The 26,546-nt window shown below is 47.3% G+C and overlaps 1 protein-coding gene across 12 annotated transcripts; it reads left to right on the top strand.

The window, feature by feature from the left end:
• The first annotated feature begins 566 nt into the window (after positions 1-566).
• LOC111141341 (syntaxin 16) lies at positions 567-26,210 on the top strand. 12 transcript variants are annotated; one of them, XM_022493806.1, is made up of 10 exons: positions 567-1,419; positions 9,091-9,126; positions 9,278-9,289; positions 15,910-16,017; positions 16,434-16,574; positions 17,459-17,624; positions 18,687-18,778; positions 19,338-19,481; positions 20,732-20,812; positions 23,165-26,210. In XM_022493806.1, the coding sequence occupies exons 1-10, from the start codon at positions 1,288-1,290 to the stop codon at positions 23,267-23,269; spliced, it is 1,017 nt and encodes a 338-aa protein (XP_022349514.1). In that variant the 5' UTR covers positions 567-1,287; the 3' UTR covers positions 23,270-26,210. The 12 variants fall into 12 exon arrangements, with proteins under 12 accessions (XP_022349514.1, XP_022349516.1, XP_022349513.1 ...); XM_022493813.1 differs by lacking the exon at positions 9,091-9,126 and adding an exon at positions 15,670-15,785 and having other exon boundaries at positions 1,319-1,368; XM_022493811.1 differs by lacking the exon at positions 9,091-9,126 and adding an exon at positions 15,670-15,785 and having other exon boundaries at positions 1,365-1,419.
• Positions 26,211-26,546: the final 336 nt, after the last annotated feature.

Here is a 26,546-nt window from a genome sequence, read left to right as displayed (position 1 = left end):
TTTTTTTTTTTTTTTTTTTTTTCCCCACTCCTGGTTGTTTTCGGATACATCTTTTCTCAGAATTGGGGGAAAAAAAAAAAAAGGCGAGCGCGAGCCGCCGCCTGCAGTGGAGCGTGCTCGGCCTCCAGAGGCAGTCGCCGCCAACTTTTCCGCTCCCGCCCCGGCTCCGCGCGCGCCTCAAACTTCGCCTCTGCCCGGGCGCGAATTTGCCTGCCGCTCGGCTCCACTCTAATGTGCGCGCCAAGGCCCCTGGCGACCGTGTGCGGCCGGGGGCCACGCTTCTGAGGCTCAGGCCGACCCGCTCGTGCGCTTCCTCCCGCCCGGGGCCCAGTTTGGGAAGGGGAAAGCGGGTGCCCCGGGAGCACCCCGGGAAGAGGGCGGAGCGCTCCCGCGCCCTGGGGCAGGGGGGCAGGGAGCTCCCGCGCCCGGAACGTTGCGAGCAAGCCTTGTGAACGTCGCAGGGGGGCACTCGCGAGGGACGGACAGGAAGAGGGCCGGGGGGACGCCAGAACCCGGGACCATAGCACGGAAACGGCCCGGGGCTGAGCTGCAGTCAGATCCGGGGATGGAGGGAGCCGGAGAAGAGGAGTGAGGAGGCTGGGGAGGCAGGCCCTGCTGCCCTCCTGGAGGCCGGCAGGCCGCTGTGGCAGTGGAGGACCAGGCCGCCCAGAAAGGGAAGGGGTCAGGAGGTCGGGCCCGGGCCTTAGCCGGCTCCCACCAGGCCCAGGAAGGGAGGGCCAGGCGCCCTGGAGTTCAGGGCCCAGGCCTGTCCCGGGGTTGTCCAAAGGAGGCCTGGGCCAGGCCTCTGGTGGGGAAACTGAGTCAGAGGCAGACCTCAGGGCCGGGCCTCGACGCCTGCAGCCAAGTTAGGGGCAGGGGGCACAGACCCTTGGGGGTCTCAGAGACTAAAGGGGGGTAGGGGGCTTCAGGGCCTCCCAGTCCAGAGCCGGATTGGCGAGTTAGACGCTTGTAGATCCAAGGTTGGATTGGGGTGGGGTCTCTGGGACGTTGGCCAGCCAGGCAAGGATTGGGGGGATTCAAGTGCTTAGAGATCGAAGGCAGGCCTGAGTAGGGGGAGTCAGACCATTGGAAAGCCTAGGTGGTTATTTGGGGAGGGGTCTCCGCGCTTTGGCGAGGCGCAAAGCTGCGCCTGTTGGGCTCGAGGCCTTGTCCAGAGGGGTTTCCGTGCAGGGCGGGCCGCCTGGGCCAGGCCAAGAGAAAGAAAGTGAATAAACCAGGACGCTCAGTGGGCGGGGGGCCCGAGAGGGGGGTCCCAGAGGGTGAGCCATGGCCACCAGGCGTTTAACCGACGCTTTCTTGTTGTTGCGGAATAATTCCATCCAAAACCGGCAGCTGTTAGCCGAGCAAGTGAGTAGTCACACCACCTCCAGCCCTCTGCATTCACGTAGCATTGCTGCGGTGAGTCTCCCGGCGGCCTCTCCGACACGCGCGCCGTGTGCACGGCGGCTCTGCCTGTCTGTCTGTCTCTGTCTGTCTCTCTGTTTAAAAAAACAAGATAAGAGTCATGAGACTGAGAGTGGTCGGAAGCGCCAGGCCCCCCGGCGCGGGCCGGGCACGCCTCTCAGCCCGGCTGGGGAGCAAGCGGCTGGAGGCCCCCGCTGCAGCTCGGCCTGGCCCGCTCCTGCTCACTTCCGCACCCCTCCCCCCACCCCACCCCCGCCGCGGCCGTCACCGCACGACTGGCCGCCTCAATTTACATATGTTTTAACACGAAGATTGGGGGGAAATTGGGGCCTTTCTGAAGCCTTTTTGTCTCGTTTTGTTTCAGCCCCCCTCCTCCCCCCCGCCTCCCACCCCCATACGGGGCCTCACTTTGGTCCTGATGGCCGGGTTGCGGGCTCGCAGAACCCCCATCCTTGCAAATGCACGGCACCCTCCCCCCCCCCCCCCCCCCGCAAGCACGGGGGTGGTGTGTGTGTGTGTGTGTGTGTGTTTTGTTTTGTTTTTTGTTGTTTTTTTCCCCACCCGTTTTCTTCTCCTGGCCTCGCCGCCCTGGATGGGGCCGCGTTCCCCGTGAATGATCGCCTCGCTGTTGTTCCCGGGGGCTCGTGTGTGTGTGAGACTGAGGTGCTAGGATCTTCGTTTTCCATTTCCCACACAGGAAATTAAGCTTTTCCCTCCATTCGAACTTTAAAAACAACAACAACAACAAAAAACCATGGTGTGTATGTGAAAACTAACCTTCAGAATAGCCCATGTTTTTTGATTTAATTACCTGAACCTTTCTTTAGCCCCGCGGTGGAGTCTACCGGGGAGGCCGGGAGGATGACTGAGGTGGTTTTGTTTGTTTTCGAAGAGGTCTGCTTTCCCTTTCTGAGCCTCGCTTTCTTGCTCTTTCTTGCTCTGATCAATAAGGCGAGGGGTCTGGGTGCTCCGTGCCGGATGGCGATGAGCCCTGGAGTACCCGAAATTGAAAAGTGAAGTGACAAAACTGGTTGGTGGGGGGGCTCCTTGCTGCAGACAGGCAGGGGGAGGGAAATAAAGTGACCCCCAAACCAGACTCTCAGGCATTATACTTGAGACACGCAGCTTTGGGGATCTCACAGTTATTTCTCCCCTTAGGGACCATATTGCTTCTTAATTTTTTTCCTTTATGACTTTACCGAATGCTTCTGAAAATCATGCCATGTGTCCTGGTGATGGAAAGACCGTCCACAAAGACAGTTTTTCCTTTTTGTAAATCACAAGTAGAAAATGTCTTTGGCCATATTGCTCCTATAGAAAAACTGTTTCAAGCCGTGTGAACAGTTTGAGGAATAAAATAGTGTAGTCGGGTCTAAAAGCATAGAAAACAGGGATGGGGTGTGTTTAGATTTTTATTTGCTTAAGAATTTGAATGTTTTTTTTTTTCCTGCATGCTAACTAAAGAAATCTTATTATCCGGAAATAAGTGTAAATGGATGCGGGCTAATTCCAGTGCAGATTTTGGAAAGAAGATTCTGAAATAAGGCAAGAATTAGAGCGCAGAAACCGAATGAGTAAAACTCCTCAGTGGAATTTCAGTTTTATCAAATAAGATGTCAAAATTGCATATTCCTTACATGGCTTGATTTTAGGCTACTGATGGGGGAGAAAAACCCCACAGAACTAAAACTCGCATTAACGTTTCTAAGGTATCAGTTTTAATTTATTGAAAAACGTTGTTTGCTTTTAAATTTTTAATCGTATATAAGGTTCACAACGCCCTGAACCATTGGGTAACATGAGACTTTTATTCTTATTAATTATTAAATCAGACAGTTTAAAAACCTGGTGTCTAAGCCGGGAAGCTTTTTAAAAGTGCATCTTTAAGTCAAACAGATTTTTTAAAAATGGTTTTCTACGTTGGGCAATTAAAAAATATATATATATATGTATGTGTATATATATATATATATATATATAAGCTAAGGCAGATAATTAAATATGGATGGCTGGAGTATACAATTCGGAAAAATAGATATGTCAACAAAAGGTGCAGATATGTATAGCAAACTCAGACAATTTCTTGAAAATAGATTTCAGGATCAGACTAAATACACACATCTCAGAACATTCAAAGATATGTTCTGTATATTTTACCATTTAAAATAATCTATACCTCGATTAGTCTGTTTGGAATTTTTCTCAGATTGTAAGCAATCAGATCATGTAAAATATCCTTGTAGTCAGTTCAGAGGATCTAAAAAACAGAATTTGCAATTAAACAAAAATGGCTTAAGTTAGAATTTAAAAAGAAAATACACATTCATATTTTTGTGCACATTAAAAAAACACATGGCATGTCAGATTTTTCTGAAGCGTTCAGGGGCAAAGTATTGTATCTTCAGTTTGCTTACAATTGATTCAACAGAAACGGTTCTGCACACACACACACACACACACACACACACACACACAAAATCAAACATGGCAAGTGTTAACATGACTAAGTACAGGGTATAATTCTTTCGACTTTTCTGGAAGTTGGAAAAGTGCTATAAACATTTGGGAAGAAAGCCATGTCTAACACAATTTTTTAAAACTTTATCAAATAACTTAGGCAGTGTTTTCTCTGCATATCTAGCTCATAGAAAGGCTAACACCTCATTTCTGAATTGGAAATTTCATAACCGAGTAGCAAATCAAAGAAAATCATAGTTGTTAAATTTGAAAATAGACTGGGTTTTAGGTGATATTAGTAATGATGAGTTTATTAATTATAATTAAGTTTGTTAATTTTATCAGAGATACCTACTGAAATGTTTAGTAGTAAAATGTTAAAATGCCACTTTTTTATATACTTAACCCCCCCCAGATGAAACAAATAAGGGAAAGTATTACTGATTGTTAAGCCTGTTGAGGACTGTGGGGTGACATTATACCATTTTACATACTTTTCTGTATGTTTGAAAAATTGTAAATAAAAACTTAAAAGATATATACAGGTCACTAAAAACGTGAGAAAAATAATTAAAAGACAATTTGCACATATGTAAAACTTGGGTAATTAAAAAGGAAGCAACTAAATTTTAGAGTTTAACTTAATTTAAAAAATCATAACCTGAATTTTCTAGTTCCTAGTTAGAAGAAAAAGCTGTAGAAGTTGATTTTAGTGTGTGTTTGTTACCTCACACACAACCCAAAAGAAATCAGTAAATCACGTTGAACTGATAGTTTGGGGGTTTTGGGGTTGTTTTTTTTTTTTCAAGTTTTAAATCTGAACCTTCACATCCTTATTTAAGGAAAAAGCTGTGGAAATTGTCAAGATGTATGCATGTGTGTATATCTCACACCTCAAAACAAAGTACACCTAAAGCCGTATCATTCAAGAAACTTAAACATGCTTTTTTTTTTTTTGCATCCTACTTGGAGGGGGGAAAATCCCCCAGAAGTTGGGTGGTGGTGGTGGGGGGCTTATTGTGCATACCTACATGCATGCATACTAAAAGGGTTTTTGCAGCGTTCAGGCAAATACGTCACAGCTAAGCAGGAATTTAAGGAGGATGTACAGCGACAAAACAAAGTCCCCTGGGCCAGCAGAGACCTAAAGGTCCTTGACCCGACATCCCCTCTGTGATAACCCCTGTGCCTCTCTTCCTTGACCACATTCTGTGATGGCTGTAGGAAATTCCAGCAGCCAGTCATTCCACCTCTTGTGCTACCAAAAAAAGTCTTTGCCCATATGAACCCCAACTCTGTACCTTGTGTCCTGTGGTCCTAGCTTGGGTTCTGGCCCTCGGGGTCTCTGACACGGGAAGCCTCTTCCTTCTGCACGATAGCCCTGCAGCCTTGGCGTTGCCGAGAGCTTTCTCCGACTAGCTCAGCAGTCCCTGCTCAGACAGCCTGGTTAAGTTTCTTGCCTGTGAATGAAACCTAGTGTTTCTGTATGCTTTTTCAAGTTTACCACCCAGAACTGAACAAAATTCCACTTCATTGTGTTTTTGCTTGTACTGATACTGGTAAAACTAATTGTTAGAAACAGACTGGGGTTTGATTTTTAGATGTGGAGCAAAATGCAGTGGTTGGCATTTCTCATTCATTGTGTTTGGGCCTCAGTGTGGGCTCCCCCATCACCGCTGTGCCGCAAGGGCAGGTGTGAAATAAAGGAAGGCGCAGGACTTGAAGTCTGGGAATTTAGGGTTACGTCGTCGCACTCGGCGGCTGACCCAGAATGTGTCTGTAGGCAAGCTTTTTAAACCCTTCCGACGTCTTTGCCTTATTTATAAGTTGAGGGGCTTAAGTTAGGTGAGTTCTAGGGTTTCAATACAGTTTCTCCTGGCCCAGCACACAGCCCTAGCTTTCATTTAAAAAGGAGAAGTAGTCCACAGCGTCCCCGTGCCCGTCAGCCCAGTGTCACGCAGAAATCCCGGGAAGCAGCTCCAGTGCTTTGCAGAAATAACTCTTGACATTGTTTTGGCCAAGTGCAGGTTTTAAGGCATCACCTCATTCAAGCAGTACAGGCAGCTTGGCTTTAAGTAGCTGAAATGAATTTACAAAATAAAATAATCATTCCAAAAAGCATGTAAAGTCTTAAATGAATGAAACGTAGTTGTTGAGTTGTTGTTCCATCTAATGAGGTGCTGTAGGACGCGGGTGATTGCTTTGATCTGGGACGGATCTGAGTGAGGGATTGGAGCGACAGGTTAGTGTTCACTGCGTGACCTGTCCTCTGCTTGAAAATGACGCCCAGTCTGTAAATGGAAGCTGGGGTTAATTGGTCTTAGATTAGTTTGGAACCAGCACATTATTTTTAATGAAACATGGTATGCTTTAGGGGAAAAAAATGATACTCAGGATTAACTAAGGTTGTAGGAAATCTGAAATACTTCGTCAGTCTTGACGGTAATATTTGCCAAGGCTGACTGTGTGCCTGGCACTGGGGCTCTGTGCACGCGGGCACTTTCCGTGTATGGCCTCATTTCATCCTCACAGAGCTCTGTCACACAGGTGCTGTTGTTTTTCTCATGAGACAGATGAGGGAACTGAGGTTTGCAGGAGTCGGGGAGCTCGCCCAGTGCCACCCGACTGGCGAGTCAGGGTGCTGGGATGGGGCCTCCGGGGACCCTGGCTCCAGAGGCCCGTGCTAACCCACTGGGCCACAGCAGTGCTGGCTGCCTTTCCAGGACTCGTGGCGCAGGTCCTGGGAAATGGAAGAACCCATTGTTTAAATCTTTTTTTTTTTTTTTTCCTTTTTCTTGCACTAGGCTAGCATCTTCTGTATGTCAGTTAGCAACCACACAGAGTCAATTTTTACCAGCATATTGAAGGTTCTAGTCCCCACTGAGTCTGTTGGAAAATTAATTCTCTGTCTTTAGAATCCAAGTATGAAATCATTGTATATTTCTCTTTAGATTCATTTGCTTTCCTGTCTCTAAAGATTCCCTTTGAGCAGTGAGGCTTATTTGAGAATAAGGGTACTTTGTTGGATAAAAGTGAAGCAAACTTTTATTTGTGCAGTCACGGAAATAAAGTAAACAGCACTATAGCATAGACCTGTGCTTCCAACTCCGTTTGCTCAACTTTCCCAGACTTCCTGAGTAAACACAGATGGGTTTCCACTTACTTTTCAGTTTTATGTAGAAAGTTCTTTAGACTATAAATTCCACGTGCTGCTTTGAGTTTCAGTGTTTGCTTGATTATATGCCACGAGCAGGTCAGAAACCTACATTCAGACATTGTAAAGATTGAGAAGGTGATGATGTGCAGTAACGTGTTTTCATTTGGCTATATTTTGGTTTTTCCTGATGGTAATTCTAAATGTTTTAATTTGGGTCCTGACAGAATTTTCTGGTAATTTGATGGCTGGGGGAGTTTTGAAGGCCTTCTCTTTTTGAATAGCAAAATGGGATTGGCGGGGGTGGGGGTGGGGGCTCTTTGAAAAGATGACCTTCTGAATTTAATTCCAGATGTGGTATGGTAGTAGCTGCCTATGGCTAGTAATTCCCTGAATTGTTAATAAAATTAGAAGTGCTGGAAGGTGGGGTGGAAGGCGGCCCAAACACCTGGGTCTGTCCTCATCTCAGCCATTAAGCTCTGAGATTGGGGAAATGGATTTATAGATTTTGAAGCTTAGTTTTCTTACTTGCGATAGAGAGTGTCTTACCTAGCCAGTGATTCTGATTTCACCTCTTAGCAACTAATAATTGTAGAAACCAAAAGATCAGGGTGTGTGTGCTTGGTTAATAAGCGAGGACGGGCTCCCGAGCGGCAGAGATCTTAACCGTGGTTTGCAGTGACACTTTGTTCAAAGATCAGATGCCAAGGAGCTGCCGCAGAACAGGCAGATGGACAGAGACCCCGAAGTTAGGGGTTTGCCCTGTGCCTTGTTTTATTAATACAAACATTTCAGTGCTTTCTTGATGAAAATGTTAAAGCTTTTAAAAAATAGAAACATTTTCTTTTTTTCTTTTTAAAGTAAAAGGTAATTAAATCAGATTTCCATTTGACACTATCTTCTCTGTTAAAATGTTCCGGTACTACTGTCACGGCAGGTGTGTATATAAATAGAGTTCACTTTGCTCTCAAAGCAAATTGTGGGAGGAATGAAGAGGACTTTCAGCTTTCTATAATGTCAGCTAATTGAATTTTTACATGAAGGAATATTGCTTGATTACACTTTTTATTACTGTCATTGTTTAATAATATTTTGGCCCTGATAGACCAGTTTCATTTGCACTATTAATTTTTAAATAAGGAAGTTATGTTTTTAATTTTCTAAATTTACTGCTAAGCATTAAAAAAAAACCACAGTTGATTATTGAAATTTACCAGTAATTATTTCACTGATCAATACTACACGAAAGAAAAAAAGACCTCATTGTGTAGATTATGCATCATTAGTAAATATCTGTTCAGAAGATAAAGTTCCATGTCGATCTGAAAAAGGACCTTTAGTTTTAAATTGAAACTTAATCCTCTGGCTGCCGGAGCTGCTTCCTTCCTACCCCCCTTAGGAAAAAAAAAATCTCTCCTTATCTTTTTGTTTTGTTTTGTTTACTTGCTTTACTAATAGCTTTATAAATAACTATGTGCTTTCTGGGCTAGTAATAATATATGGCCAGCAAATGGGAAGAGTTTTTCTTTTCTTTTACCACCTGTGTGTCTCTCCGGGGAAGAATGGTTTCTCGGCTTGCTCATTACCATGGATAAAGCCGTGTCTGCGGGATTGAATTTGTAGAGACCTTACATGTGTGGTCACTCAAATATTATCTGAATACAGCCATAGATGATTTTTGTGGGGTGTTCATTTTCTAATTTTGCTGCATTTGCAGGGCTGATTTACATGCTGAATATACATGTATTTGACACAGTGAAACTGCATTTTAGCTTTGCTTTCTTTTTTTTTTTTTAATCTTCCTAAGGGAAATTTAGAATATTGTGTGTGATAGTTTATATTTACGAAACAGATTGGCATTATATTTTAGTGAAAGTAAAGCGAAACAGATTGGCATTATATTTTAGTGAAAGTAAAGCGAGTGTATTTTATTTGTTTATTGTATTTTAATTTTTACAGCTGTTTATTGTTTGTTTCCTATTTCATTCACCAAAACAACAATCACAGTAAATAAAGAAAAATATATATTGATGTAGCTTTTTTTTTTTTTAAAGGAACAATCAAAAGGGGAAGATTTTTTAAATGCCTGGGTTAGTGGATCTTTATTTTTAGTTTGCTTTAGAGTTGCTTAAGATCAGTGTTTTCTCAACTGACCATACCTTATCTGTCTGTCCCCATCCTTCTTTTTCTCTTTGCTATCCCTAACTGGATGGGACTGATGGGAACGACATGTCTCTTCAGGAGCTGGATGAGGTATTGTGTTTTGAATATTTTTGTATGTTAGTTAATAAGATTATGTCGGATTTTTCCTGAAGTCTTTGGTCATATACAGAACGCTAACAGAGCTTATATATATTTTAGCATTTACTTTGATTACCTATAATTGTTGTGCTTAACAATTTAATCCTCAGGATTTATTTAATATGCTTTCACACCAGGTAAATTGGTGGCTTAGGGAAGGGCTTAAGGAACTACTATTTACTGCTCTTAGGAAAGTGTTTCGACTTTGGCAGCAGTAAAGATGGAGCCTCTTCTTGCACTTCCAAAACCCAGATTGTTTTTAGGATTATGTGTGTAACTCACATGGAGTACGGAAGGACATGATGTCTGGGGAGAGCCTGAAGGAAGGAGGGCTCAGGCCCCGGGGACCCGCCCAGGAGGCTTCGCAGCCCTGTGTTTGGGGTGAGGCTGGTGAGCCTCCGCGCGTGCTCACTGAGCTGGGGAGTGTGGGGTCTGCTTTCTGCCCCCTTCCCAGCAGCACACTTTTGGCCTTTTCCTGACTTACTGACTGTTCACCCAGAAGATGAAGAGGGTGCATATTCCTAGCACTTTATTCTAGAAGCGCTAATGGAAGGGTCGAGGGGCAAGGAGATTGAACTGTGGCTGTCCATTTTGTGTCTCCATCACTCGTTTCAGCAGCAAAGGGGTAAAAATATTTTTCCTGAGGGTAGACCTTTTAAAAAGAGTAATGGAGGGGGGTATTTTTTGTTTTCGGTTTTTTTTTTTTTTTTTTAGAAGTCTGACCAGTGAGCTGGGATTAGGGTGACTATCTTCAAAACCATTGGGGCTCCTAACTAGAAGATAAAGATCTACCTGTAAGCTTTAAAATCCTTTTTAACTCGTTGATAATAGCAACAGACAGGGGACAACCTCAATATCCCGCATCGAGAACTGGTGAAATAAGTGAGGTAGATCGTGTCCTGATGCTCCGTCCCTCCGACCGAGCGTAGCCCTTCCCCGCGGGCCACAAACCCCTGAGCTCCCAGACCCGTGGCTGAGTGCAAAGGAGCCTGGGGCCAGATAGCACGCATGATGTGATTCCCGCTCTCTCGGTTTCTGATTTAGAGAAGAAGGACTCATATTGGTGCTTGTGTGTACTTAGAAGGTTTCTGAAGAGACAACAGTTTGCAGTGGACACCATCCAGGAAAAGTCTGGGATGGAGGAGAAACTTCCTTTCATTGCTTACCTTTTTCTTAGGTTGGATATCCGTTTTTCAAACATGTGCATGTATTACTTTTGTCATTAAAAAACAATTAGGATTTAAAAGCAGCTACCCTTAAGCGGGTAGCTCATTGAGCCACGTGCCATGGCTTTGCTGACCAGCCTTGAGCGGCGTGAAGGTCTGGGGCTTAGGGGGGAGGCCTTGTAGAACAGATGTTCCCCCTTGTTGAACAGTTCGGAGATACGGGCCTTATGGCCCCCAAAGGGAAGTGTGCGATGGGGGACAGATAGCAACAGGACAACTTGGGTTGAAGAAGCGTTGACCACTGTCCACACGGGGATCGCATCTAAAGTCAGGGTACTCAGGATTGGCCCTCTGAGCCAATTTCCAGTCTTTCCTCCTTCCACTGTTGGAGCTAGCAGGCCCTTCTGCTTTTCTTCTTAGCTTCTGGGTGTTTAAAGGGGCTCTCCACATTGTCATCAGAGACCCTGCGTGGAGAGCCCCTTCGCCACACACAGCTCACGTGCTGTCGGAATTCTCTGGACTCAAAGCCCAGTCCCCGGCCCTGTGCACGGGCCTCCTCATGCTCTCAAGCGCTTCACTTGGCCCTTCGTGTCCTTTGTCCAGACCCATTCCATCTTTTATGGAGTGTAGCTTCCAGAATTGCATTTTATTTACTTCGTTCCATCTCCTTACTGGTGACTCAGCTAGTTATAATTGTATACTTGTTACTGCTAAATTCCCAGGTGCTGAGTGAGGTAGGGGCTGGGGATGTTTGGGAAGGGTGTCCAGAACCCCGCCTCACCGGAGCTGCAGGGGGCTGCAAATTAGTGCCTTCTGGGAGTGGTGAGCGTGACCACCTGGTCCTGGGTGTGAGGTAGGTGGAAGCACACCCCATTGTAGTTGAGGTCTGGGCAGACTTTGCTGACTGCACCCCTTGGGTCTCCCAGAGTAGAGCCATCCTGTTCGGTGGCGCTCCGTAGTGTGTCCGCACTAGACTGTCATTCTGCTTAAATCAGCTTGAAAGTCTGCAGCCTGGGGGACCACTCTTCTTCCTTCTCCAGAAGGACCAAGTGTGGTGTCCCTACTCTCTTAACCCAGAGAAGTATCTGGCCCTCTCCTTTGCTCCCTGCTCTAATCTACTTCCTCTTGTATAACAAAGTCATCTCCCAAGCTGTTGGGTTTTTAAAATTCATAATAGGACGTAATAAAAAATTACAAGAAGTAAATGTCAAGCTCTCCAACCACGTAGCCTGGGCAGCGGGGAGTGATATAGTGGGGACATGGGGGCCCCAGAGTGGGCCCACTGGTCACCTGCTGAGAATGTCCGTCATGGGGGAGCCGGCCGGTGGTAGGGAGGAGGCAGGGGCTCATTGTCCATATTTGTACAACGGGGCAGTCCCCTCCAAAGACTTGTTGCGATACAGAGATCAATTTAGTGGAAGGGCAGCACTGACAACTCAGGCCATCATTGCTCCCTACTGATTTTTTTTAAGGATGTGTATAATAATTGAGAAGAAAGGAAAATCAGTGAAACTAGCAGCATTTATATCTGTCTGGATGGTGTGATTCTCTGATTTTTTATTTCTGTATTTTTTTTATATTTAAAAAGGTGTCTGTTTTGAACATTTATTGTTTCATAACCAGAAAAAGTAATCACTATTTTAAAACTTTCACAGATTTTAAAAAACACACGGTAGTGCTGACATCCTTTGATCGAGTTATGCCTGTGGCCTGACTTCATCATATGCTCTCCTAATTCTCTCATGTGGAAGCGAGGGTGGCCGGGCTATAATTTTCAGCGTCCCTTCTGGCCTTTTTAACTGTTCATTGCCACAAGCGATCCAGAACTGTCGGTATTGTTTCTTGTTGCCAATGCATTATGCCTGAATGTAGTTTATTTATTTTATTTTTAGAAGTAGGGTCCGGGGGGTGGGAGGGGGGAGTGGGTCTGACCATGCTAATCTCAACAGAGGCTTTGCCTTGTCCTTAATCTTACAGTACACTACTCAGGGTTTTCTAAGAGTAGAGAGGCTCTATATTCGGAGCAGCCAGATTTATAAGAGTCTGTGTGTGTGTGCGTTCCTTCCGTAGATCAAGAGCTTGTCCGTACCGTCTGGTGCTCTTTTAGGGGCGAATGTCAACGTCCAAAGTGGATCAAGGGCGAAAGATGACTTGAGTGAGACTAGTAAGAAGCCTTTTGGGTGTGCTGTTTTGAGCTTCTGTTGGAATTTTCCTGTGTTGGCAACCCTGGGTTAGGGTCGCACACCCCCACAGTTCTTGGAGGACAGAGCCACAAATCAGAGACAGGAATTCTGATACTCTTATGAGTACAGTTTTTACTAATTTTTTTTTAGTTTAAAAAATAGGGGAAGATATTTTACTTGAGAAGCACAAGTTCATTTAAGAAAAGCTTTAAAGACCGGTGTCCTATATTCAGAGAGGGGACTAAGTTGAAATTCAGCCAGGATGAGTAAAGAGAATTAAAAATCTGGCCATTTTTAAAGCCTGTGTTGGCTAGAATGGCAGCTTGAAAACTGATATGTCCTGGGTCTTAAAAAAATAAGAAAACATATTCTCAAATGTGAAGTGAGGTTTCTGAAACTGAAAGGGTGATTGTTTTGCACTTAAAATGTATTTTTTTAATGTTCATCTTTGTTCCTGTTTCAAATAATTGACATTTATCTTCAGTTGTGTTTACTCTTCTCAAAACAATGTGGTTTTTTAAATTTAAAGTTTGTACTGATAAAATAAATGACACATTTCATCCAAGTGCTGCTGAATTTCTTTTTCACGATAAGCATGGCTATAGACTATGTTAGAGAGGGGACAGGTTTTCCCATTTTTCAAATTGGCAAAATCCTGATGCAGTGTAGGGGATGCTAGGGCCAGCTTGGCCAGCTGGCATCTGTCCCCTATGGGCGGGGGTCTCTTCATTAGCAGGCTTCCTTAGAACATTTAAAGAGAAATGTGTTTGCCCCAGTTTTGACTTACATGCATTTTTGAGGGGAACACAGCTCTTGTGTAAAATTAAGTACTGCTGAAAAGAGGTGAGTCCACTTCAACTGACTTTTCTCATCTGACAGTTTCTTATTAGTTTCAGCTAAAGTGATACTAATTACTATCCAGATAAATTTAGATAAATACCATCTCTGTATCTTTTTAGTTCAGTATATTTGTAAAAACAGTACAAAGTGAGATCCTGAGTTTAAAAGCCATAAATAAAACAAATTATTACGCCATTGAAAATGATACAGTGATAAAACATAGCGGGACGGGTAATAAGCCAGGGTCGCGAGAGCAGTGTCGCCCGTGAGGAGGCGCCGCAGCGGCTCAGCCTTGCTGAGTTTTAAGAGTTGGAGGTGGAGGTTCCCGTTCTGCTCCCGCGGGCCCACGGCTCTGTGTCCAGCACCGCTGTGTGCGTGGCCGCCCCCCCTGCTTTGGTCCCTCTGCCCTGCACGAGGTTGCGCACCTCCTGGGGACTTCGGAGCAGGAGTTGGAGGAACAGACAGCCCCGCTGCTTGCTGTCTGTCCTGCTCTGTCTAGGATGAGTCGGACCCTCATCGCCGCGTCCACAGAGGGTCAGGGAGGGAGGCCACTTTCGCCTGTGCGCTCCCTGGGAGCCTGCCCTGTAGTCCCAGGCACCGCTGGAGGGGGGACTGGGGCTGAGGACTGTGTTTCCTGGTGGTGTTTCAATCTGGAGGCTTCTTGTCCTGATTTGTTTTCTTAGCAAATTGCAGTTCTGTTTCCCGGGCCTGCCAAAGGGCCGGGCTGCTCGTGCAGTAGATGGGGCTTCTGGAGTCCGCCCGCCCGGTGGTCGTCTGTCCCGGGATAGCTTTGTGACCTTGGGCAAGCTCCTTAACTTTTCTGAGTTTCAGTTTCCTCATTTACAGATTGGAATAATAGTTCCTAGCTCACCTAGTTTCTGTGAGGACTAAAACAATACAAAGAACATAAGATCCCTATTAGGGAGCTCTGAAAAGCGAGCTGCGCCTGAGGGTTACCGCTTCGTGGACTCGGCCCCGGATTGCGCAGGTTGGATGACACACGGTTTGTTTACAACTGCAGACGACACCGTGGTCCTGTAGGGTCCACGCGGCGGCGGAATGCTGGTGACTTAATCACGACTCACAGACGCTCCGGGAGCAGTTACGAGGATTCTGGTCCCTTCGTTGTGGTCGTTGCACACGGTGTGATCTGTGAATGCACAGAAGGCCCTAAGCCCCTGGGGGCAGAACTGGGCAAGGGGGTGGAGTGGGGCAGGGCAGATGCAAGACCCCAGTTTGCTTGTAAGAATTTTGCTATAAACTGTTCAGGATTTAGGGCTTATTACTTGAAGAATTTTTTTAATGTAGGTTTTTCCTTACGTTCTGTTTTTCCCCTTTATCTGTGGATTTTTAAATTTTGCCTTGTTCCTTTATTAGAAAAGCAAACCAAGTATTTGCTAAATGAATGAAAAAATAAATTTAGATAAATGCAAGGAAGGGGGAAGAAAAGCAATATAAATTCTTCACCCAATTCTGCAGTATGATTTAGAAAATTTACAAAGTATTACCTATACAAGACTTATATATTGTTTTCCATTATTTTTTGATCATCATTTGGATCTTTGGAAACTGGCAGTTCTAAATTCTGAGCTCTGGAGGCACCTCAGGATTCTTTGAACCTGTTCACTGCCTCTAGGCAAGAGAACAGCTTAACCAAGCCAGACCCACGGTCACCCTCCCCATCTTCCAGGCTTTCTAAGGCAGTGTCTTATGCAGGAAAAATCAACGGGAACGCTCAGTATCATTTCAAAATAAGTGAAAACTTTGCCTGTGGACATTGAGCTGAAGAAAGGAAGCGGCAGTCAGGATTGCAGTCAGATTTTTCAGGATGGCTTTTGCCAAATGGTGGGTAATTTGCTAATCGTTTTAGGCAGTTCTTTCACAGATTTTAACACACAGTTAATGATCTTGTGACCAAGATAACTGGATCAGCCCCATTTCCAAAATAAGCTAAATGTGTGAGAGTGAACCTCGCTCCTGTTGAACGTTTTGTTTGAGTCCATTTGTAACCTAGTGTTTTTTTTTAACTTGTATCTGATTGCATTAGTTTTTGAGGTTCATGCCGTCGTGTGTTACAGTACTAGTACTAAGAGGTCTTTCTGTTAAGGATCTTTTGTTGATTTTTTTTATTACATTTCTATAGCCAGATCAAGTCAAATTCATGTTCACAAGTATGTCCAAGAAAATTAAGAACTGGTGCATGAAAAGATAGGAAAACAGTCCCAAATCCTAGCAGTTTCAGAGCAAGCTTATGATCAGGCAAGTGCACTTACTCCTCCATTTTTTTGTCTTCTTAGGGAGCGACATTTAAGAGGGTGTAAGAGTTTGCCTGTCAGAGTGGAATCTGAATGATGTTTTTTCATGTCCCTTTATTTCCCCGTAGCTTGCTGATGACCGTATGGCTCTGGTGTCAGGCATTAGCTTAGATCCAGAAGCAGCAATTGGCGTGACAAAACGGTCACCTCCGAAATGGGTGGACGGAGTCGACGAAGTAAGTTGAATGTTAGTTTCATGAATGAATGAATGAATGTTAGTTTCATGCTTTCTTATTTCTCTAAGTCATTATGATGCCGACGTCTGTTACGCTCTCTGCCACAAAGACTGATCCGGTTCCACTTGAGTGCACGTCCCTGGAAATACTTTGCTTTAGGTTCCTTGAGTTCACACACCACAAGAAGAGGTGTGTGTGTGTGAGCGATCTTGGCGTTAGGAGTGACTACCTGGATTATAGAGAGAAACTGAAGAGCTGTGTGACGAGGAGGGGTGTTTGAATGAAAAGTTGCTCACGCGTCAGCGAGCCTACAAGTCGGCCGAAGGCTGCGCTCGTACTTGGGTACAGCGAATTGTCTGGGAGGCCGACGACGCCTGGCGGGCATCATTGGGGTCCTGGTGATTTCATTTGTTTAGATACAGTATGATGTCGGCCGGATCAAACAGAAGATGAAGGAGTTAGCCAGCCTTCACGACCAGCATTTAAACAGACCCACCCTGGATGACAGCGGCGAGCAAGAACGTGCCATCGAAATAACCGCCCAAGAGATCACTCAGGTGAGGGTGGAAATGGACCCCGGGGGACGGGCACTTCCCAGCTTCTCATGACCCTCTCAAAAGCCATTACGTGGTGCAGACTTTAAATCAAATCACACTTCCCAACCCCAAGTTCACAAAGGGACATGAGGCCCTGAGTTCCCCCAAGCATCAGCATGTGTTGTAGAGGAATGGGGCTGGTTTTCTCAGTGGTCAGTAGATACCACCACGGACTGAGTTAGACGTGTGTACCTTTAATTGTGTACTAGTGATTACAAATTATTCATGTTAAGAAATGGTCCTCGTAATTGGAAAAGATCGGGAGCTGTTGCCCAAGACTCAAGTATATTAGTATCCTTGAGGAACTTAGTACCCTAGAAGAATTCCTTGTAAAATGCTCAACTTGAGTAACTTTTAAGTAAGCTGACTAGTGTGTGAGCTCTAGTGTTTTACATTTTGTACTTGTTTGCGTCTCCTGGTTGTGATCAGCAGTGGAGGGGCCAGGTGCTCCGGGAGAGCCGTGGGTGTTGGAATGTTTGAATCCCAGCTCTTGGCAGGGTAACAACGCCATGGTTCTCATCCCTCTGACTCTGGTGTTCTCATCTATAAAATGGGAACAGTAATATTAATGCCTGCCCCAGGGTGGGCATGGGGGTTAAGTGAGAAGATGGCAACAGCAGGGCGACACATGACGACGCGTTAGAAGGCGCGCCCCGCATCCTTTCCCGTCTGGTTGGGTCTTTCTGAGGATGTAGAGGAGGCCTCCGGCAACTTTGATCTGGTCCCCTTTCCCGAGGTCCGTCTGCGTGAACAGAGCGGTTGCCGTCCCTGGGACGGGAGTGCGGAGGCGCTGGCGCTCGGGGCCCCTTCCCGGCCCGCTGTGAGCCATGGGCTTGTTCTCCCAGCTCTTCCACAGGTGCCAGCGAGCCGTGCAGGCTCTGCCCAGCCGGGCGCGCAGGGCCTGCTCCGAGCAGGAGGAGCGGCTCCTTCGCAACGTGGTGGCCTCGCTGGCGCAGGCTCTGCAGGAGCTGTCCACCGGCTTCCGGCGCGCGCAGTCGGGCTACCTCAAACGTGAGTGTCACCGGCCGCTCTGAGGGCTTGGGGGTCACGAGAATGCCAGTGCTAGGACTGCGACCGCTTCGGTTTTCATCCTTCTCTTCTGCTGCTCGTTTTCCCTTTCCTCCTCTGCCCTCCATGATTACCCCTGGGGGAACTTCACACCTTCCGGCGCCCACGGAAGCCGCCGCCCCCGCGGGAGGTGCTGCCTGGACTGAGGCTGAGCGCAGGCTGTCAGGACAGCCCACAAGCAGCGAAGCGTCCGGCTTCAAGAATTGTGGGAGAATCCTTCCAGCACGTGTGTGAAGCCTGTAGCTCTCCAGATGTTGGGTTGGGGGAAGCTGCTAACAAAGAGGAGAAATGCGTTGTAATGACGTGAAAGCTTTATATTTCCACAACAACTGAAGTATTTGAGTGCCTGGAAACCTTTTCTGCGAGTAGTTGAACCCCTGGCTGCTGGCTGCTTGGACTAGTGACCCACTCAGCCTACCTTTTCTTCTAGACAGCGGGAAGTCTGGTTGGCCACATCCGCGCTCGAATCACCTCATAAACGGTTCTACTTGCTTGCCGTTGTAATCAATAGTGTCCCCACATACTGAAGAAACAGAAACCGAAACCCAGTCCCCCACCTCTGACAACTGGCATGTTTGTATTTTAATTTCAATACTTCTGAAATTTGATTAGGGCCATTTGGAATTGTTACTAGGGATGCTTCTAGAGAGAAATACTGATTTTTAAAAAAAAATGTTTTGTAACAGCAGTTAGATGAAACGTTTCCGCCTCACTTAGAGACTCTCAGGTGGCTTTAAGTGCCGCGTTGTCACTCATTCGCATCGAGTGAATTGTACATGTGTACAGTGTGATTTTTATCCTGAATAACCCTCAGTGCTTGCATATCGTTACCTGGTTATAATCCTTTACTCTCCCCCCGCCTCTGTTGGAGATAGGCTCCTTTTAAAGCTAAGAATATCTCCATTTTGACTGTTGAGTTTTACTCTAGATTTCCCCTTTTTAATGGTGGAACAGTAACCAGGATGGTTTACGTATTCGAGTAAAGTGAATTCCTATCTGTGATAGGCATGAAGAATCGAGAGGAAAGATCCCAGCATTTTTTTGATACGTCAGTACCACTAATGGATGATGGAGGCGATAATACTCTTTACGACCGGGTACGTGACGGGGCTGCACGACGGGCTGCTGCGCATTTGCGCTCCGCTCTGTTCCTTCTCCTCCTAGACCTGTAGCTTCCGTGCAGTGCCGATGGGGCAGCGCTGCTTGACCTGTACGTCCGTCAGGTCGTTTTTGCGGCAGGTGGAAGAACAGTCATGGGGGCCATACTGTTCCTTCCTTTCTGTAGGCTGCAAGGAGGCCTTGCCATCTGCCTTCCAGAGCCTTCGGGAAAGCAGTCTGCGCACCGCACGTTGGGAAGAACCCAGAGAAGTGCAGGGTCACCCCCGGTGGTTTTGCTGCTCGGCCCTGCGTAGCTGCAGATGGGTTCTCTTCGCGTCCCCTGCTTCAGCCCCTAGTGCTTCAGACTGTCCTGCTTGTTGAGGAATTTGGATCTTTCCTGTCAGGGAAAAATAAGTGCTTATGTGTTGTGTTGATGTGCTCTATAGAAATATTTTCAGAATTCAGTCTTTAGATGGTATCTGCAGCCGTACAGTGTACCATCTGGTGGGGGAAGAGGAGAATCTAAAGCTACAAATCCGGTACTTCTTGTCTCGCTAGGGTTTTACGGACGACCAGTTGGTGCTGGTGGAGCAGAACACGCTGATGGTGGAGGAGCGGGAGCGGGAGATCCGCCAGATCGTGCAGTCCATCTCAGACCTGAATGAGATATTCCGGGACTTAGGAGCGATGATCGTAGAGCAGGTATGCGCTTTACCTTCCTCATCGCCGAGTCTTCCTGCCGTGACATCTGGTCCTTCTGGAGACTCTTGAATCTGCATTCGTGTCGGGAAGCAAAATTTGACCCTCCTCCCCCCATGTATGTGTGTGTGTGTGTGTGTGTGTGTGCGCGCGCGTGCGCGCGTGTGCTTACATGCTTCCATGGGTCTGTGTATGTGCAAATGATAGCCATATACTAATGTCCATTTCCTATAAAACTACTGATAACGTTTATTTTTTTAAGTAAAAGATAAACATGGGTAGACAGTCTTGTGTTCTCTGCCCGTACTTCAAGGATGCTGACGAGACCACCCTACCGGGGCGTCTGGTGGGTTCTGCCCCCACTCAGCAGTGATTCTGGAGGTAGATAAGGTTTCCCTTCTAATTTTGGCAGGTTGCTGTGTAAGGGCAACTGGAACCACTAGCTTTCAAGTAGAATTAAATTGTTTGTTCAGTGTTACAATCTGATTAGGGTATTTTATTATCTCGCCAGCAGGGATTTGGGTCCTGATCCCCCTGCAGCCAGCTGCACAGTGGAGTGTTGAGGCCGTGGAAGATCTAGTTACAGTAATTACTCTCGCGGTTCCCGAGGAACTGCGCTTGCCCCCTCGTCTGATGCAGCGGGTTCCATTAAGAGCTCTGTTCTCCACCTAGCCTGGTGTTCCCTTCTTTCCGCTTGAACCGACAGATTAAACAATTAAAAACAAAATTCTCCTTGAGGCAAACGTGTAATTTTACACGGTGGGTCGGAGCTCACCATCTCTGTTCTGACCTGTGGACACCCGTGTTGGCGTTGACAGGCGTGCTGGTCAGTTTGCAGGCCTAATCGTGACTGGGCCTGGCTTAACCAGTGCGCTCTGCTCACTGGAATCCAAGCATTTAAGCAGCCCATGGGCACAGAAGTCAGGCCCTCGCCTCGCAGAGCCTGTTTCCACCCAGCCGTGTATCTCTTAAAGCCCCAGTAAGTCTGAGTGTGGCATATGTTAGAGCGGCTAAATCCGAAAAAGAAACCTCAGCTTGTCAGTATTTCTTTCTGACGAGTTAGACTTCATGTAACTAACACAGCACTCTGCCGCTGAGTGCCTCACACTGCTTGATGATGGGTTCCAGAGCTTTCCGTGTGCCCCTTTCCAGCAGCGGTTGAGTAAAACAGATAGTGCTTGGGTCATGGTGGCTGCGGCTGCAGGTTCTCAGTGGCTGTTGTCGGTCGTCTGTAGCTGTCATCTCTCACTCAGGGTACCGTCCTTGACAGAATTGACTACAACGTAGAGCAGTCCTGTGCCAAGACCGAAGATGGCCTGAAACAGCTTCACAAGGTAATGCCGTGTGTTTCCACAGCTGAGAGTTCGGGGAGCCGTTCTCGAGTACCCGGGACACGGGAGGGGCTCGCAGCGGCGGGGCGTGCGGGAGCGCCCTGGGTCTGTGTAGGCGGTGCTGACCGCGGGGGACCTGGTCACCCTGCTGCAGGGAGCCACTCCACGGGCGCCTTGCACCTGGATTCGAAAATTGCTGAGAAGTGACAGGAGATTATAAAGGAATGGGGCATTTCTTCCTTTCAGAAATTATTTCGTTCTTCGGCTCTTCTTGTTTTAGGAAATCAAGGGAATGGGCGTTTGCTAGGTCGAACATTCTGTCCACTTGTTGCTGCCGACTCAGGTCTCTCTTGCTGTGACGCATTTCTGATGCATTGCTGGCAGAGGATTGTTCTGGAGCAGATAAAAATCTCATTTTCCCTTTTAGTTACCGCAGTATGTCTGTGTGCCACCTTGAGAAAAGCGTAGTTTGTTGAAGTGAGAGTAGCTCTCTTAGTCTTTGCTAATAAGGTAGCTATTTCTGGGGTATCCTTCATGATGTTTATTGAAAAATAACCAGGAAGCGTCTTAGGAATCTTGTCATCAGTGGTGAGAAACGTCCAGAGGCACTGAGCAGCCCCCTGTGTAATTGGGAGCGCCGTTTCTTTAAAAGGAACAGATGCTCGTACTTCGCAAATACAGCGAGTCCCGTTGAGGCCGTGCGATGGCTGCAGCCATGTAAGGAGCGTTTTTCCCGCCCGCACGTGGACGGCTCTGCCGCCGTTCGGAAGCCGGTTGCTCTCCACGGCAGGGCGGCCCCGTCTGACGATGCACCAGCTTTACGGGGAGGGAACCCTGCGCCTCCCTTCCCTGCGCTGGCGGCCGCGGCGGAGCACGGGTGACGCCGGCGCACGGTGGGAGGGAAGGGCCTGCCCCGGGCGAGCAGAGGCTTCTTGAGCTGCCGAACCTTCGGATGAAAGACTGATAACCAGCTTGAGTTTTCTGCCCTGAAACACCCACTTTCTGATACGCTGTTGAATTATGCATTGGTTTTGAAGTTTCTTAAATAAAAGCTAACGAGACATGTTTTGTAATAAGGCGCAGATAAAGGGCAGAGCTTTCTCTGCAGGAGTGTACAAATCCAGTGGGAACTAGAAGTTTTGTTTTGGGTTCTACTTTATAAATCACTTTGAGAAGCTTTAAAGTATATCATTTCAGATCGGCTTCCCTGGTGTTCTAGGTTCCGTATTATTTGCTCCAGCTTCCCCCTCCGGTCACACGGCTGTCAGTGGCGTGGCTGGCCGGTCCCCTGGCGGTCCCCTCATCGGAGGAGGATGGAGCCTGGGGCTGGTTCCGCACGGGCCGGACTCTGCAGATGGGTTAATCTGCCTGCCCCGATGTTTCCTCCTGGTTGTTGAGTGGCTCCCCGTGGGTGTGTAGGCTCCCTTAGGAAACAAAACCACCAGTCAGAAGGTTGATGGGGACCACGGAGGTAAAGCAGAAGAGATTGGATATTCTTAGACGTTTCCATCAGGCTGTCTCCTTCGTGTCCTTCCCTGTGAAGGAGCATCACCTGGGGAGGGTAACCTTGCAGCTCCCTCCTCGGCCACACTCCTCTCCCGGGTCAGTCCCCAGGAACCCAGGTGGGGCGTTTTTGTGTGGAGCACAGCAGGCGTGGTGTGAGTGAGGGCGTCCCCCTCCTTGCCCCCGCCGCCCAGCCCTGCCCGGGGCCTCCAGGCTGCTGTGGGCAGGGGAGGAGTGCAGCGGGTGCTGAACTCTGGAAGCTCCTGTCCATTGTGCTGGCGGAAGCACTGCGGGCGAGCGACTATCTCAGGGAGGCTCTTCGTGCTCTGAGACCCGTGGGGCGTACTTCCACACTCCTGTTGCTGCAGAGGGGTGTTCCTGTTTCCAGCATCGGGAGGCAGAAAACGCCCCTCTTGGGGGCCGTCAGTTCATACACACTGGCTGGGGTGAGCTCAGCCCGTTGTTGGAGGTCATCACGAAGGATGACCCAAAAACTGTGTCCAGAAACAGGAGGCGCTCCTCAAAAGAGTGGCTCCTTGGGGTCAGTGGAAGGGGGAGGAGAAGCAGGTCCACCCAGCCCTGGGGTGGAATCTGGGGCTCCTGCCGCCAGCCTGTGTCCTTTGTGGGCCCGGGCTGGCTCCCGTGTACCCAGGGTAGCTGGGTAGCTCCGGCCTCCTGCAGGCTGTCCGCCCGCATTGAGGAACGTGCTAGAACTGGCGGCAGGGCTTGTCGTGACGTGACGTAGCCTGTGGCAGAGAGGCCAGAGATGCAGACAGAGCCGCAGGCCCAGGACTGGAAGACTTGATTTTGGATTTTTGGGAAAATGACAGCCTTTTTCCCCTCTCTCTATAGGCAGAGCAGTATCAAAGGAAGAATCGGAAGATGCTTGTGATTTTAATATTATTTGTCATCATCATTGTCCTCATTGTTGTCCTCATCGGCGTGAAGTCTCGCTAGGCGTCCGTGGGGCTGCGTGTGCCACCCGCATGGCCTCCCGGGCGTGAGGGGCGTGGCCACCCCGCGGGCACAGCAGAGGCGCGGGCTGTGGACCGCGTGGGGGCCTCAAGCGCCGGCCTGGACTCCTCGTCACAGTCGTGCTCAAGCAGAGGGAATGGGCTTCTGGTTTTCCTTCGTTGTCAAGAATTTAAGGACCTTTGCTACTGCTGCAGGATAGAGATTGAGCAGTGTTATCAGTCATAATATATATTTTTTTTAGAAAGAGAAAATGAGTTGAATGTTTACAGGCACTCCACAAGCTGGTCGATACTGTATGTGCATATGTTATTTTTTTAGCTGTCATGTCGGAGCAACATGTTAAAATAATTTTTGGAAACATTTTTTAAAAACCATCTGGTTTTTAAGAAATTTGGTACCAAAAATTTGTGAGTAGAGGCAAAAATGCCTCTTCATCTTTCTTTGTATGTTTTCCAGTTGAAAACAAACTGAGAAGTCCTTTAAGAATTTATAATCCATTCCCCATTAACTTAATTTAGCTTTTCCATCACTGTTAATGATCAGAGTAACAAAGTGTGAAAAAGAAGAAACCATCATTGATGGTAATTAACACATTTAGATGGGCCGGTTACAACGGCCTCATAAGTTTGAGTTAACTGTAAATGGGCTGTTCCTCATCCAGAATCCGTGCCCTGCATCTTCTACTGTAAACCAAAAGGGGTTACTAAACAAAACCACCTAAACTTAGAAGTTGCTAATTCAAACCGACCTCACCAGAAAACATGCAAATGGAAGATGGGCAGTGTCATGGAAGTCACCAGAATCAGCCGGTGTGTCCCTGTGCTCGTCCCCAGCTGTCCTTGCTCAATCCATTACTTCTATACTAACCACATAATGGCCTGTTCAAACCAGACACCATTTAATGAACTGTGAATTTACACACAGGCCGTTCTGAATGGGCCGCCCCATTTAGGATTAGTGGATCTCAAATTATTAACCAAACATCACTCCGTTTCAAAGTCAAATACTCCACCAGTGGTATGATTTATCAGCTCCTTCACTGCTGCTAATGTGCCCAAGAAAGTAGGCATGTTCCTGCAGATTGTGAAAATCTGGATTAGGAAATCCCTTCTTTGCGTGAGCATGAATCAGATCGCCAAAGCAAGACTTTGCCGTTTACTTACCTATTGTTAATATGGTGCTCGAATATATTTCTAGAACTGTAGAATAATGTGGAAAGTGATGGCGACTTTGAAAGCTGAAGTTGTTCATGTTTTATTGGGTCTTGAGACACCAGTATCTTTTTAATGGTCTTTGTATAATTTCCGATGGCTTTTCCATTGTTTTTTTTTACCTCTCCTAAAAAGTTTGAGAGGAGCATGACTTCATTAAATGTGCCGTGCTTTATTTGGATCAGTCACATAAAATATCTCTTTAGGATTGACTTTCAAGTAGGTTTCTGGAAACTTAAACTCAAGTCCAGAGGTTCAAGTCATCCAAACAGATCGTGGTCTTAATACCCAAACCCACGTCCCAGCCTTCCCTTCCCAAGTCGTCTGTGACTCCAGGAGGCCACTGGTTTTCATATTACTGCCGTGACTGTAGAATGATCTAGAGGCACCCCTGGCATTTCAGGAAATCACGTGGTATTCCCTGACAGACAGTTATTTATTGGGAAAAAGGTCGGGAAATATGAACCCCCACCTCCTGGGTCACCCCCGACACGTGGGGCTTCTCCAGACCTCGTGAGGAGCTCTAGGCACTCCTTACTCACAGCCGAGTCGAATCCGGTGGCAGAGTCTGGGTGTCCTGGAGACCAGCTTCCCCGAGGAGCAGGGCTGCGCCGGGCAGGGCTCTTCCCTGCCCGACGGCCTCCAGTGGCACTCCTGGATGACTGGTGGAGCTTTTAACGTGCTCAGTCTTACCCTTGAAGGAAAGTGACCCTTTAAGAAAGGATCCCACAAGAAAGAAGGGACCGCCATTTATTTATGTTTATTTTCAGTTAATAGGGGTGATCGGGGTTGGTTTTTGCTCCCTACCCCCTCACCCCATTTGGGTTAAATAATAGAGCTAACACACGTGGTGTCAAGGATCTCGAGTGGTCTGAAGCCGGCGCGGGGCCAGCAAAAGCCCCACTGGCTGCTGCCATTGCCTTGCCCCACGGCGGGAGGCCGCCCCAGAGCCTGGCGCCAGCGGGCCCAGCTCCTCGAAACACTGTATTTTTCTTTTGAGCCTTTATTAGGGAAAGATCAGCAGCCTTGGGGCAAGTAAGAGAAAACTGGTAATGGAGTCCCGGTCCCTCAGGGTCATTCTTCCCCTCTGAAGGAGACGGGCTCCTGCAGACAGCCCTCGCGTGCGAGAAGGTCGAGGCATCCCTCCGTCGGGCTCTGGTCACGAGCCTGCGGTGCGAGCAGAGAAGAGGGCCGGCAGGGAAAGCTCCGTTCGGGCACCCCTGGGCTCAGCCCCGGACACCTGCCCCCTCCAGCAAGTCCTGGGGTGGTTCCTTGGATGGCACCGGAGAGGAGAGAAGTCAGTGTTGACCGTGGGGTCTCCAAAGCTCCTGATCTTTCCCGAGATTGTAACTGAAATCTACTGTCTCTTCTTGTATTAATTTGGGGGCGGGGGGTGCTGTCTTCGCCATGGACGTGAAGCAGTGTATGTCTCTAATTTAACGGATTTACCGCTTTCTCTGCTAATTGAGAGAGCATTATTTATTTGTTTTGACACAAGTGCTTTCAGTGTTTTATCCTAGCTAATGGCTTCTTAAAGGTAATAAAACCCTTCCAACCTAATTGGTCAGATAAGACTTTTCTTCTTGTGTGCTTAAATAAAGCAATTAGTGAAGCGCTTCTATCCAAAATGACTTTTTTTTGTCCTTTTTTAAAACTAATTTACTGTTCCTGGAAACTTTTTGTACAATAAAGCAGTCGTGCGGATTAAAGAACATGCTGCAGTCCTCATATTAATTTTAACGACGGGGCTTGCGTTTCTTCCAATGCGTCTGTGTTCCGGGAGGGCCTGGTCCATTCTGGGATCGTTTGGGCCAATGACTCTTTGTTTGGTGTCTGAGGCCTTGCCTGTGTCTGAAAGTCCATCCATCTGCCGGATGGATGCGCGCGGAGGGACCGATCTGTCTGCTGTCCAGCATACAAAAGGGAAACTGCCGAAAAGGCAGACAACTACTTTTCTTATGAAAATGTATGCTTCATACACATACCCAGAAACACTTGGGAGATCTTCAAGTAAAATGTAGTCCGTGTGCCTTGCTGAGAAATCCTAC

This window comes from Enhydra lutris, unplaced genomic scaffold, assembly GCF_002288905.1.
Source record: "Enhydra lutris kenyoni isolate GAN:26980312 unplaced genomic scaffold, ASM228890v2 scaffoldscaffold6, whole genome shotgun sequence".
Lineage (NCBI taxonomy): Eukaryota > Metazoa > Chordata > Mammalia > Carnivora > Mustelidae > Enhydra > Enhydra lutris.
The sequence above is the reverse complement of the archived record's forward strand: the minus strand, read 5'-3'. Positions and strand labels throughout refer to the sequence as shown.